The sequence below is a fragment of the Lycorma delicatula genome, chromosome 8 (assembly GCF_047948215.1).
Source record: "Lycorma delicatula isolate Av1 chromosome 8, ASM4794821v1, whole genome shotgun sequence".
Lineage (NCBI taxonomy): Eukaryota > Metazoa > Arthropoda > Insecta > Hemiptera > Fulgoridae > Lycorma > Lycorma delicatula.
The window spans coordinates 8867240-8883033 of NC_134462.1; the positions used below are offsets into that span (position 1 = coordinate 8867240).

The window sequence follows — 15794 nt, forward strand, 5'->3', positions numbered from 1 at the left end:
AAGATAAATAAGTGGCAAACTTTTCTTTAATTATTTTACTAAATAAAAAATGGTTTATGTCCTGAACCCATATTACAGAAAAGATAATAATTATTTAATATACATGATAGCCACATGGAGATTTTTTTTACATGTTTAATATGTTACTTCCATGCTGAATTTCACAATTCAGTCAGTTTAGATTTAGAGCATTGCTTACACTCTTTAGGAGAAAAATTTGTAGTAAAAATCTAATGTCATATTCATAAAAAATCACATATCCCTATTACAAAAAATATTTTAAATCTCTATCTCTCTCTATACAAATATATATATATATAACTTCATGAAAATTCAAATAATTCAAGATACTATACTGACCACTGTGCAAAATAACAAAAAAAAAATAACCACAAACACAGTAACACAATCCAGAAAACTAATATCAAAAGTCAACTTTCACAGGATCCAAATCATCAGTAGGTACAAAATTCCAAAATTACATCAAACAAAAACAAAAAAGCAGTAAATAAAAACTAAAAATTTAGAAACCATAAACCCCAATAACCACAAAACTTAACAACATAATAACTCAATGCAAACTGGAATGATGTCAAATAACAAATTTTCATTATCATTCCAACTGGCATAGAGTTATATTGTTTAACTTTTTATTTATTTCTTTTTTGTTTTATGTAATTTTGGAATTTTGTACAGACTGATGATGCGGGATCCTGTGTTCAGTGGTTATTTTTTTTTGTTTTATATATATATATATATATATATACATATACATATACAGTAGGTCTGAAAATTTCCTAAACTAAATTTCTGTAGTAGATACAAGTCATGCGCCATCTCTCGGACAACCAAGGAACTATGTAGTACGATGTCTAATGAGTGTGTGTACAAAATTTCATCACGTTTTGTCACTCCAGTCTCACGTTTTATTCGACAACGTACATTATGTTCTGTAACCTTGCGTGAGCTTGCGAAATGGAACAGAGAAGCGCGATAAAATTTTGTGTTATACTTTAAAAATTTTTCAGTGAAACTTATTATATGATACAGCAAGTATTCAACAATGAAGCTGCATCTCATACTACAACATACACATAGTGGAAGCAGTTTAGAGTCATTGGATGATGAACAAAGTGGGAGGCTGTCAACAGCTGTTGACGATGAAAACGTTGCAAAAGTGTGCATGCTCCTGCTCGAACCTCATCTTACCCTTTGGGTCATAGAAGAGCTAAACATCGGTAAAGATGCAGTATGTACAATTCTAACATAAAAAATGAACCGCCAAAAGGTGTTCTCTCGTTTCATTCCACACTTCTTGACTGAAGAAAAACAGGTACGTCTTTCTTGTGCTCAAGACTTCATTGAAACTGCCAATGGCGACCCAAATTTTTTGTAAACAATTTTAACTGGTGCTTCATGTACAATTCGCAAACGAAGTGTCAATCTGCTGCTTGGTTGAGTCCAGGAGCACAAAGACAGTAAAAATGAAGAGTGAAAATTATATTGATTGCATTCTTTGACTCAAAGGGACTGATTTATCATGAATTTGTAGACTGATCAAACTGTGAATTCTAATTCTATTTGGAAGTAATGAAACGTAACCTCCCTTTAGCCCAGATTTTGCTCCCTCTGATTTTCTCTAACTGGGCGGCTCAACAATGTAAGGTAGTCAATTTTCCAAGGACAGATGTGCAGGAAGTGGTGGAAAAGTGACTTCACAACCAACCAAAAACCTTCTTCTTGGAAGGAATACCAAACTTATGGATCACTGGATCAAGTGCATTGACAAGGGAGGTGACTATGTAGGTAAATGATGTATTATGTTGAACCCCTATCGTTGCATAAATAAATTGTAGAACATGTGTAGATAATTTTTGACTAGCCCTTGTATGTATGTGTGTATGAAAACTATAATACAAAAATTGTACCGGTAAATTCAACACACATAAAACCATAAAATTCCAACATTCAAGAGTTGGAAGAGACTTTTACATTATAAAGAATGAAAAAAATATGCCCATTATTTCGGTAGTGTGTTCCTAATAACTTTTCCTAAGAAAAATTCTCATAAACACAGATCAGGAAGTGCCTTTTTACCCAATTTTTGCAATAAAGACAAACTGCTTTTGCAAACAGATCCATTTGCTGTACATTAAATGCATTTCAACCATCTGAATACATATTTACTGCATCTTGTAGAATAGTAGCAACATCAAACTTTTCAAAAATAATCAATAATACACATAATATTAAACAATTATCACAATAACATGTGTTTCTCTATTCAAAACGTTAAAATCAACTGAAAGTTTTTTATTCTACAAGTTTACAAAGGAATCTGTTAAAGAGCTGATTGATATTTTTGAGTCTTGTATAGGAAATAACATTACAGGTTTAGTGGTAGGTGAGCAATATCAACTCAAATAGTTAATATTACTTAACTATACAACTAATAATTAATACCAATCAGCATTGATCAATAATATTATGTAGTGAAAATAAAAACTTATAAAAAATTATTTTGTAATTTTGTAATTATTGTGTAAGTGTACACAATAACATTTTTTATTGTACTGCTCTTTGAGGTCAAATTTGAAAAAGGAGATGTTATTTTGTTTACAATGAAATGTTTAACTTTAAGCTAATAATATGGTTAAAACCATAGTCTGTATAACTTTAATAAACGTTATTAGTATTACTTACAAATACTAATAATTCTTGAGCTATTGTAAAGTGTAAAAATTAAAATGGCTACTATTTCAAATATATGAATATAACAAATTTCTCTATTTAATAGAGGATATTGATTAAAGAATAGATATATATATATATATATATATATATATATATATGCCAAATTTCATTTAAATAGCTCAATCTATTCAGGAGATATATATTTAAGCTTAAAAACACAAAATTGTAACATATCATCATTTTAGATAGGTGTTCTGGAGTTTCTGGACTGATAGAAAATGTTTTTCCATGTGTTGTGTTGATGTTGCAAGCGATTGATCGTATGGAAAAATTTGTAGAAAACAACACCTTATAAATTGTAGTTAGAACAAAGCTTAAACGGCAATAATAAAGTCTTATATATAACCATTTCTATGGGACATGCAGAAATGTGTTGATGAAGACTGTTTGGTAATTTCATAACCTAATTTTAGAAAATCTTCATATTGGTAAATATGTCAATAAACACAACATATATGCGTTCTGTCTTATTTTTTGTGCTATTTTCCATGAAAAGGGGTATGAAGAAACTCATGTTTTACACAAACATACAGTAACTGAAGGAATTATCTCTCAACACATTAAGTGATTTGCTGATGCTTCAACTTGAAGACACTGAGAACTTCATTCTTGTTCAAGATGGAGCTGCACATCAGTCGAACATAGAGATTTGAAATTATCTGAATGAACCATATAACAATACATTTATTTGGCCAAGCAATTTATGAAAACATAGTAAGAAAGTTTTGATACATAGGTCAGCAAGAAGTCCAGACTTAACGTTTTGTGAGATTTTATAAAAAAACTAGGTTTTTGTACCTCTCCTTCCTGTAGATTTAAAACAATACTCAGAAATGCTGTTAGTAGTGTGGAACAGAATAAGACTTTATATGTTTGGAATGAATTGGACTATTGTGTTGATATCTGTTGTGCCAGTCACTGTGCACATGTCTGTAACTCTTATAGATGTAAACTTTACGAAATTTCCTGCAAAACCGTGTAAAGAGTTATTTTTATATTTGAAAAATAATTTTATTTACAAACCATCAATCATGTTTAATTTGTAATCTCCCTATTTATACCAGGGAAAAATTCCAGACAACACAAACTGCAAAAAAAATACAAATTACAACAATTAGTCATGTCAAATGTATTACGTTAAAACCATAGTCTGTATAACTTTAATAAAACGAGGCTTGCAGTCGTGCAATAGTAGTCAGAATGAACACAGAGTGGCTACATTTATCATTCTCCCTACATTTCTATAAAGCAGAATTTCAAATAAAAGGCAGTAAGATTTTTCATTTACATCAGTTGAAAAAACAAATAGAACAAAATATAGTTCTGGAAGTGTAATCTTTAGTGTATATCAATTTGTGACAAAAAATTAATTTACTATATTACAAGCTGTGTCACACATTAGATTTAGGAAGAAATAAATAAATGAAATAACCAAGACTAATAAATAAAACTATATATTAAAAATATATATTTAAAATTATTTATATAAAACATATATTTAAAATGACACTATAATGTTACATAATTAAATTTTGGATTCATTTAAGTAAATCATATATTGTAATTATGTAATATTATCTGTGATTGTCCCAGAGCCAGGGAATGCTCTTGCTGCTACTGCTGTTGCAAAGATTTGGTGAGTTCGACGGTAAGCTCTAGGAAATTAATTAGAATATTTCATCAATTTATTTAATGATAATTTAATATGTATTATTTATAATCAAATATTGTCCAAAATTAAGAAACTTAACTTAAATATGAATAAACCCACTTCAGAATAGTTACTTTCTGTACACAAACTTAAGAGTAATGATAAGAACTTTGAAGTATCATGTTTCTGTTTTTATACAAACAGCTAAGAAACTCTTAAGCATGAGAGGTTTATGTATACACAAAAGGGTTCAACTCGCAGAAGGCAGTTCTCTTAGTTTACCCTGCTTTATAAGAATTGTAATTATTACTTTAAGCACATACTTAATATTACTTCTTCAGGTAATAAAGATTGCATTTTAGAATCAACATCACTTCTACAGATCAAAAATCCAAACAGATCTTTGAACTATATTTATGAATTGGTATTAATTTATAAAAACCGATTTTATGAGCAGTCTTTAAACCACATAATTTTTTACACCAATTCTTTTGCAATTTTCATAATTCCACTCCTATTAATATTTAAAAGAATAGTAGCATCCTATGCTACATAAAATGATGTAAGGTACACAGTACTAACTACAGGAACTGCATTCAACAACCCCATTCCTTGAGAGTCTGTTTTCCTTCTACTAACTTCAGCATACGTTGCTTTCACTTCTCCCAAACAAAGCTTTTCTATTAAGAGATTATTATTATCAGTCAAGGAATCAGTTTGTCATATAAAAATATGACAAGTGAAAAGTTTACCACCAACAACCAAACTGAACAGCATTGAATGCTGTCTCCTATAGGATTGGCTACAGCTTCTAGTCAATATACTATGGCCAATAATCATGAAAGTTGATGTCACTATAAAGAAAGAAAAACCATAGCCATAAATTTACACTAACATATTTTTGTAAACAGAAAAACTGATAGTATTGGATGATAATTTTTTTCTAACAACAGTAGCTAAATAATACAAAAATAAGACTGTAGTGTGATCTATGCAAGCATGCTTATTAACAACTAAGCTATTGATATGAGCAAAACCTTCACGAGAAGCAGAATTTATTACCTCACTACAGCACCATTAAATAAAGATTTATGACCCTAGAGATCAAATATCTATACCCTAAATATTTTAATTACAACAGAAAATTTATGTATAATATGGCCAGCTTCAAACAAGAACCATTAATGTACCTAACCAAGACAGTTCATTAAATTGATAAGTAATGGTTCAAAAAAGGATAAGAAAACGTGGCAATGAAAAGAAAGCTATATTATTATAATCAGGGAATGATCTGACTACAGGAGATTAACACATTTTCTTAACTAAAAATGAAAATTAATAATTTAAATTACTAATACTATTATCGACTTGAAGATTTAGCAACTAATTTACTAAAAAAAATTATTTATAAATACATATGCATAAGGTAATAACAACATATAATAATCATAGAAATAATAATAATACATAAGGTAATTGTAGTTATGTTAATGATATGACAGTAATGATATTAAAATTTATTCAAATGAATCATAGAACTGCTCAAATTAATCATATCCAGGAAAATTTGCTAAGTTATTATTCAGTATACTGGTATCAGCACATTAAATCCTGCTTGTTATAATTTCAAAATATTTTGCTCTTGATCACATTTTGTCATTAGTGCAGGAAGTGGATCATGACATGTGTACTGGTTAATTATTTTTTTAATAGATTTGTTATGCCGTGAAAATCTTGTTTATGTTTTTACAAAACATAATCTACATTATGTTTTAGTCCCATGATTCAGATAAATTATCTTACAAGCAAAGCAGAATTCTTAATACATCTTGAGAGTGCTAAAAAGTATCTAATTGATGAAATTTTAAATAATCCAAACTGTAGATTGCCATGCAAAATAGAAAGACAAGCATAAAGTAAATAATTAGCTTAATATTAAGAAATTACTTCAGTTGTACAAGCAGAAGAACTGAATTCTGAATGTTGAATAGACATCATATCATACCTAATCTATCCCTGGGGTTAGCAATTTGAAAATATAAAGATCGAGATGTAAAACTGAAAAATTGATAATCAGTTAAAATAATATTTAATAGCAATACTGACTGTAGATTACAGAAGGAATTTTATGTTTGTAAGAGACCAATAAACTATGGTGTATATTAAAAATAAGAAGTGATCATCACGGTTACTAAAACTGAATGTTAAAAGTGAATAAGCTTGCAGATGCTTGCTAGCTTCAACTGATTTATTAAGCAGATGTCTGCCAATTTGTCAGCAATCTTTAAATGTTTACTTTCCTCTAACACTAAGGAATGATAGCTGCGACAACGGACAACGCTGACTATTAAAAAAATGATCCATAAATCACTAAAACAATTAAATTAAATAATCAGTACAAAAAAATGCTGGCCACTACTTCTTTAACTAGGGAAATAAAAATCTTGATATGATTGTTTTGAAACTGAAGAGTATGCTATTCAGAATCATGATCGCTGGTATAAGAATTGTGGTCATTCATAGCAACTCTTGACTGTAAGTGCTGCCTGCATCATTCAGAAAATCTACTAATCCAATGGGAATTTTTGGGAACCTCCATGTCTTTCTTCATCTCAAGAAGTGACATGGTTTTCAACAGTTCATTGAGGACAAGAATTGAAAACATAGCACCGAACTAGCTAAAATCCAAGCGATTCACTTTTTATGCTCAAGATGTAGAACTTCCATATGATTTCTATCATATGGAAAAGTAAAGTAAATATGAATGAACATTTAAATATGAGAGGAATGAATTACTTTTGTCTTAATTTAAATGACTAATCATCTTTTATTTATGACACATACCTCACATTAATTGTCAATCAGAAGGTGGCTCCAGTTTTTATAAATGTTTATTTTTTTTATCAGGTAAATAGGATGTAACAGTACAACCTTCAATGTCCAAAAAATTGTACAAAATTCTACAATGTATAAGCTACATTTGTTATCACAACCTAATTTTGATAAACCCATAAGCATATCTAGAAAGTAGGATACTATACAACCAAAAAAAGTGATGATATTCATGCTTCAGATGCAATTTTATAATAAAAAACAAAACACAATCTATCTTAAAATTTGAATGAACCCACAATGAAAAATCATACAAGTGATGAAGAAGAATTAATGTAAAAAAGCTGTGCGAAATATATTTTATTATATTTAAAAATAAAAAATTATATATTCTGATTATTTTGAGCAGTAGAATGTAATAATTACTCTCTGTTCTGCTGAATTTAAAAATACATAATTGCTAAGAAAAACTTTACAGCCCTAAAGTAAACACAATAATTAATTTAATGCAAGCAATTATACATAATGATTTAAGAATTAATGTACTAAAGCTGTGTGAAATATATTTTATTATATTTAAAAATAAAAAATTATATATTCTGATTATTTTGAGCAGTAGAATGCAATAATTACTCTGTTCTGCTGAATTTAAAAATATATAATTGCTAAGAAAAACTTTACAGCCCTAAAGTATACACAATAATAAATTTAATGCAAGCAAATTATACATAATGATTTCACACATGCTCCTTTGGTATGTCATGGACAATTTATTCAAAAAACTGTATCATTTTGGTTACAAATGCATTCATTTTAAAACAAATTATCTGTAACTAACATTAAGAAGTCAACACTTTAAATAAATACAGAGCTAAAATTATGACACATGAAAACTTATCCAATATTAATATTAATACTCCTTAACCTCTTAGCGGTCTGTAATGTATTTGCAGTTGTATAATATAGTCAAGATTTTACTCCATATTAAAAAAACAAATGCTACTCATTAAAAAGATATATCTGTAATGTAATAGTATTTTAATTCAAAAAGATATCTAGTTTTTTAAACTTTATCTAAAATACCATAACCGCTGAGTCAACCAGCGAAAAATACTAATGTTGCATACAATTAATTATCTTCTTGGTAACATGATCTGGTACTAACAAATTAATGAATTCTTAAAAAAATAATTCCAATTGTTAACTTGTAAATATCTGTTAAATTATAACGATAAAAGCCTAGCTGTAAAATTAAGAAAAATATAATATTTTTCACACAATAATAAACCGCTAAGGGATTAATAAATAACTAATATGACAACTATGAATTTAAACAAGAAAATAATATTAAAACTTTAAAATGAATATAAAACAAGTTAAAAGGCAGATAAGAAAGAAGGATGCATTTATAATAAATATAATTATCGCAAGCAAAACAAAAACAATGAACAATGGATTTTAATGAGCAATGGAACAATACGATTAAGTCATTTACGGGTCGTTAAGACTTTTAAAACTCACCGATCGGTGACGACGATGTGTCCGGATGTGTGAAGAACGCTGGCGTGTGAGAGATGGGTGACGAACCTAAGTGGTATTATGGTAATATGGAAAGGCATAACAGGATCAAATTTAAAAAACCAGAAGGATAAAAAAAGGAATAATAGATATATGAGGAAGAAATGAGAAAAATAATAACAATGACAAGCAGAAGAAAAAATGCAACATAATGGGCCAAATAAAACCAAAATATAAATTGGAATCAAACAAAAATTAAAAAATAAAAACATTGCAAAAAATGATAAAAAATAAAATAAAAAAAAGTAATGAGATGATAAGGAGCGATTGGAAAGGGGGGAAAAATAGAAAATATATATTGAGATGAGTTTACATGCAAAATCAACTTAAAAACACACACCATGCAGGAGTAATAATATATTATATTAACCTAACACTCATACACACAGTAGATCCTCTTGAATCAGCCCGTACATAAAAATATTTTTAAAAGAAAATGTCACTTCGATATTCAGGTTGGTAAAGCAACCGAATTATTCATTTATCAAGATTCTGCAGCAAATTCTGATTTTATCTTTCTATTTTTTCATTTACAAAATTTATTATCATTTATTATACATTGAAAAGGAAAACGCTTAATTTAGTAGAAGCTCTAAAAATTTAATGTCATTGACAATGAGGCCTACTTTTTATTTTGACCATGGGCCTGATCATATCAGGTCTACCACTTATGTTAATTTTTCTTCTAAAGTGATGATCACATATAAAAATAAGATAAATTCCACTAATTACTGAAATATAGGTTAACAAATTTTATTTTATTAGTTTTTTTTCAATTTAAAAAACCATCTAGTCCAAAACTACAAATAAAGGAAAATTACAAATCTTCAACAAAAATGAAACAATAATAAAATGCCTAAATAAAATACACATAATTACAGGCAGAGGTACGATGAAACCTGTCCAGCAAATAAATTGGTTTTACTACATATACAAGTCCATTTAGGAGTTTGATGGGTACATATATGTAACCCTTGTATGGTACAAATCTTGACAGATGGCTCAAATTTACCAAAAATTTGATTACTAATAATAGGGTTATTATTATACTCTATATATGCATTTAGGATTTACAGTTTTTGTTAGAATATTTGCTTACTGTTTTAACTTTTACTGATACATTTAAGAATTTTATTATTTTGGTATTTGACAAGAAACTAATTAAGAAAAAATAGTAATATTAATCAACTTTATCATTGAGGCAATAGTTAAAGCTATATGTAAATGAAATTAGATTCATAAAGTTCATTGACAGTTTATCTTGATTAAAAATGACAAAAAAAGTATAAATAAACAAAAATATGTAAAGATAAAACTGGTATTATCTTGTCTTTAATATCTTAACACTTTTAACAGTAATTGAGGATGTGTTAATTATAGTAAATTTTTTGGAACTTTTACAAATTATCTGAATGTGAACAGCCAGAAAGCAGATTACTCTAGTTCAGCACTAAATTATTATTTATTTTTGGTTGTATAGATTTTCATGTCTGTTATTTATAGAAAACACATTTACTGAACAAATTTTCCGCCATCTAATATTATAAAATCATTTTCAAATTACGTAAGTGCTGAAGTATGATACGTGCTTCAATTCAGCACAAAAGCGCAGAAATAATTTCAAATAAGAAACAGTAACTACTACGGATGATTCAAGAGGATATATAAATGAAAATGTAACTTAGTTATATTTTAAAAATAATAATAAGACAGATTATAAACAAATTAATATATGTATTACAATTTAATTTAAAGAAACTTATTGTCATTTATCAAATAAAAACAAGTACTACACCTTGTAACTGTACAGATTAAAAAATTAAAAGTTTATTAATAGCATCTACGATGCTATTAATCATAAACAATTTAATAAGATTTTACATATCTGCAATTAGCTGTACTCAAGAGATTAACAGTTTCCTTATCCAATATTAAAAAAAAAAAAAAAATTAAATTTTATTTCATCTTAAAGAAAGTGTTTGAATCTTGTGGTAAAAATATTTATAAGAGTAGGTTATTTAAAAGCTATTGAAAAGTAAATGATTACACATAGAATAACAAAATAAAAAACCTAAAATGCATGTTACTACACTACTGTACATGTTTGAAATAAACAGTTTACCTCTTGCATATAGTGACCAAAGAAAATATTATAATTAAAATTTATAGAGCGTCAAAGCTTTAAAATATACCCAGAAAGGGAGATAGGCAATACATAAATTGTAAATTATGTAAGGTAATGTATATTCTCTGATTATAAAAAATAAATGACTCTAGTAATGACTACTACTTATTTCAGATTTATTTATTGTACACACTGCGCACTGTGCCAATGCCTAAAAAGAATACAACAGTTTAATCATATAAAAATGATCAAATTCTGGATTAAGATTAGTTGATAATATTCTGAATGATTGAATTAGGTGTGATCTATTTTTTTTAAAGAAACCATAAGCTGTTTTGAAACAAAACTTAAGTATCCTCAATATTTTACTTTATAAGGTTTTTGACAGAAATTTTTTTTATTAGGAAAAATATATATTTATAACTGAATAATTTCAATAATGTAAAATAAAAAACTATTAAGCTGGTGAAAAGCTTTAGCAGAAAAGACTCTCTCATGGTGAGTGGGTGAGTGATTCATCATAAGTAGTAAGCAATTACAAATTCAAAAATTTATATATTTTCAAAGAACTTGTAAATATCTTCTTATGGACTCTGAACATTATTACTAATTTAGAGTAATATGTAGCATATTACAATATTACACTCCTGAAATAAAGCAGAAAAAAATGGTTAAACGTTTTTATTAAAATTCATGCTGTAAATAATGAAATCATTTCCAAGAAATAAAATTTTATTCTGCAATAATACAGCAAATCATTAAAATCTATCTGACTGAACCCAAAAATGAGTTATGTATTTATATATTTAACAAGTTTTCAATGCTAACAGAAAATTAAAAAAAAACACCTTTGACTGTGGTTGCTTTTTATTCTTAATTTAATCCTTTTTAATAACAATTGTTATTCACTCTTCAAATAAATAAAAACCATTTGTTAAAAAAATTACAAAAATGTTAACCATCACCAGTCACAGGGCACAGAACTACTATCACACATATATTCTTTACAGTCTTATTATACATTTCTCAAAAATAAAAACAGCAGTTAATAGGAAACTATTAGAGGTTAACAAACTAATAGAAATTAAGAGGAAACTCTTTTCTTTATCAGTAATTAAATTTAGAATGTTAACTAAATGAAAGTACTACATGAAAAAAGCAAAGAGCCATAATTTTATTTCCGTTTAATAAAAATATATCACTTTTACATAAAACAAATTAAAAATAAAATGTCACAAAAACAACAATACAAAATATTATTTTTATTAAAAATTCACAAAAATCAGCAAAAAGATCTGTAGTAAATGAAATGGCAAACTAAAGTGTGGTATAAAATACAAAATATTTTCTTTCTGTATGTTATTCAACCTATTATAAACAGTATTTGTACATCACTGCTCTAGGGCTTGGGTGGGTATCACCCCTTCCCCAACATTAGATGAGTACTAGTAAGATATCATAATGACATTATCAGCCATAGGGATGGCCATGAAAATATCTGAATGGGACATCTTCAGCTCAATATAATTTAAATTAACAAATACTATTCAATTTTTTCATCATATTCATTGTCCTAGTGTCACTTTATTTTCAGTTTGTACTTTCTGTAATTTAAAAAAAATTACGATTGAATTTTTGTCAATAAATCACAATAGTAAATGTGCAATCTTAAATGTGTCTATTTGATAAGAGTTTAGCTATGTTATGTAAATTATTCTGCTGATTTGTACATTCCGTGTTTATAAACTATAATCAATAAAAATTATATATATCAGTATATTTCAAGAAAAATATAAACTACAATCAACAATAATTATATATATATATATATATATATATATATATATTATTATTATTATTATTATTATTATTATATATTAATTATATATTTCAAAACAATTTTCAGAACTGCATTACAACATATTTCATAAGAAAGTAGGAAGTTTCCTATTGTAATGAGTACCATGAATCGATTTCCAGAAAAGTTTGACATATTTTTGCGTTTCACATCCCCAGACCCCAAAACCACCTGTCAGTTCAAAAGTTTATATATACATTTATACACTGTCCACATGATAACTGCCATAATTTTGCAGTTTCAAATCAGTTTTAAATTGATACATAAAATACAACGACCCAAAATCTATGTCGAGTTTGTTAATGGGAAAAATTGGACCTTGGGGGTGAAAATGGGGGAGCTTTTTTAAAAAAAAACAAAATATCACTATAACTTTCTTAAGTAAAATATCGAATTCATTTAAAGTTCCTACTATTCTTTGGATAAGGGCCTAAAGCTTGTCTAAATAATTTTTTGATATCACCAACCACTGGTCCAGGGGGTGAAAAAATGGGGGGTTTTGAACACAAAAAAAATAATACCTTCCTTAATAGGCATAGTGTGGAATCTGTTTAAAGCGGTCGTTAGTCCTCTAAACATTACATAAAACTTTTGTCTGAAACAATTTTTGATATGACCAACACTTACAGCAAGGGATGACACCAAAATGTTGCTGGAATTGTAAGAAGATGGGGCTTGTCGTATGCTACACGTGTAAAACTTTATTTCATGTGCAACCATTATATCATTTTGAGTAAATTTGAAGTTTTTCCAAACTTTAAGGTGGAAATCTTTTTTATCGCCTATTTAGCACCGCTGAAATCTACCTCCGCCTTCCAGCATGCTGAAAGGGATTTTATTTTTTTAAATGAAATTTCATAAGGAAAATTTAAGTTAAACCTAGGTATGACATCATTATTTTATTAACAATGTTAAAAAAACTAACAGCATTAATATTTCTTTTAATATTTATTAAAAATAAAAAAAATACTAACATTTAAAAAAAAAGTTGGAATGATATTGAATCTTTGTTACAAGTAATCAATCCCGCAGAGTAATAAAATGTCTTCACAATAACTGCTAATATAAAAAGTGTATGAGTAGATATACAGAAGGCATTTTATTACAATGCATGACCACCAGATATAGTACACTTAAGTATTCCTTTTTTTGATAGTAACAAAGTCTTGAAAATGAAAGACTTGAAACTGCCCTATAGCAGAATCACTAGAAAACTACACAGGCCAGGATAACTGAAAATATACAGTTAGTCAAAAATAATTTCAAGTGACCAGTTAGTATCTTACTCTGCATTGTAAAGGGGCTGCATTTAAGATTAGTTTTACATCTAATTAAAATGATCTTTTCTTATAATGTACTGTTCTATATATACATCTGCATGTTTAGACTTTGAAATCCTATTACACCCGTTTTGATTTTCTTATGAATCTTTTTATATTAACAACAAAGTTTTATAAAACATAGAGGGGGTACCTGCGTGACTGAATGCACTTGTGTGTATGGTTTTCCCACTGCTGGAAACATCTTTGTAATAACTGAAAAGGAATGTTGTGAAAGATTTGCAGTGTTTTATCTTTGACTTTCTCCATGGTACAAAAACGCTTTGCTCGAGATCTTTTTCACATGCAGGAACAAGAAAGTTACATAAAACACAATGAGATGAGCAAGGAGAGTGAGTGACAAAGGCCACCTTGCTTTTTCAGCAAAAACTGTTTGACGAGGTGAGTGGTATGGCTGAAGACCATGTCATACTGCAGTAATCGTCAATCAATTTTTTCTCAACACATCCAGGTAGAAATGCTGATTCACTGTTTGTTCAAAGAGAAATAAATTCTCTGTTAACAATCCTATTCAGATCAAAAAAGCAAATCAACATTTAATCAAACTTGCCATAGTTTTTTTATCAGTATGATTTTTGGTTTGACTGCCAATTCATTTCTGGCTCATAACCGTAGCACTGATTTCAATCAACTATCACAACTTTAGAAAGAATATGTGAATCATTTTGAAGTGTTCTTTCAAATCATGGTATAAATTAACACAACTGCTTTGCTGATCTGTGAGCAAATGAGGCACAAGTTTTGTAATAATGTGTTTCGTATTCAAATCACCCATTACAATTCATTGACAAAAAGTCCGAGACATACAAGACCAGCTAATTCAGAAATTTCTTTAGTAGTCAGACAACAATTTTCAAAAAATTGCATTTCTAACTTTTTAAACTTTTCATCATTCATATGGAAGGAAAGGAAATTTTGGTTGGTCTTCAACTAAAATTCCCTTTTGTTTGAGACATATAAGCCTCCACTCATAAACCTGTGTTTTATTTAAATCTTCCTTGTATTTTGAATCTTCACTACTGTTTTGTCAGCCAATTTCCCTAAGAGGAAACAAAATTTAATGTATCCTCAGTTCTTTATGATCACCCATCCAAAAATTGTAGAACACATTTAATAACCACCAAGATAAACCAATATGGAACACCTTATGAACAATGTAAAAGCAATGCTACTCGGCAGACCACGCAGAATACTACACACTTATTACACCTAGCAGTGGAATTACAATTAAAACTAGATTAAGGTCTAGGTGCAGATTCTGGTTAATAAAGCGTACTTCCTTACACTCATTAGATAAAACTGATGTCCTTTTTATAAAAAAATTGTTTTCTTATTTTCAATAAACATTTTTAACTATTTAATAATTTTATTATGCCAAATTCTATATCATTAAATAATACAACTTTACTGAAACAAATAATAGTCAATAAAGAAAATGAATTATCAAAATACCAACATTTATTTAATTAAAGCATTATTTTCAGACAATTACCAAAGACAAATTACTTACTCTGTGTATGACAAAGATTGTGGTATTTGGTGATAGATCTAACTGTTAAACTACCAAATGTGAAATTAATGACATATTTGTAAAAAGAATGCTAGATTACATAATGTTTTACCTTTCACAATTTTTTTTATAAATGATCATTCTTA

General features: G+C 28.0%; 1 protein-coding gene across 7 annotated transcripts in view; it reads right to left on the bottom strand.

Annotated features, from left to right (window-relative positions):
- LOC142329299 (uncharacterized) overlaps positions 1–15794 on the bottom strand; it is a 216374-nt gene that overhangs the window by 81755 nt on the left and 118825 nt on the right. For 6 of the 7 annotated variants that reach the window (XM_075373751.1, XM_075373745.1, XM_075373750.1 and 3 more), the window contains one exon: positions 8759–8824. The exons of the other annotated variant lie outside the window; for it this stretch is intronic. In XM_075373751.1, the coding sequence (XP_075229866.1) occupies positions 8759–8824 (66 nt within the window). The remainder of the gene's footprint in view (positions 1–8758; positions 8825–15794) is intronic. 7 annotated transcript variants of the gene reach the window in all.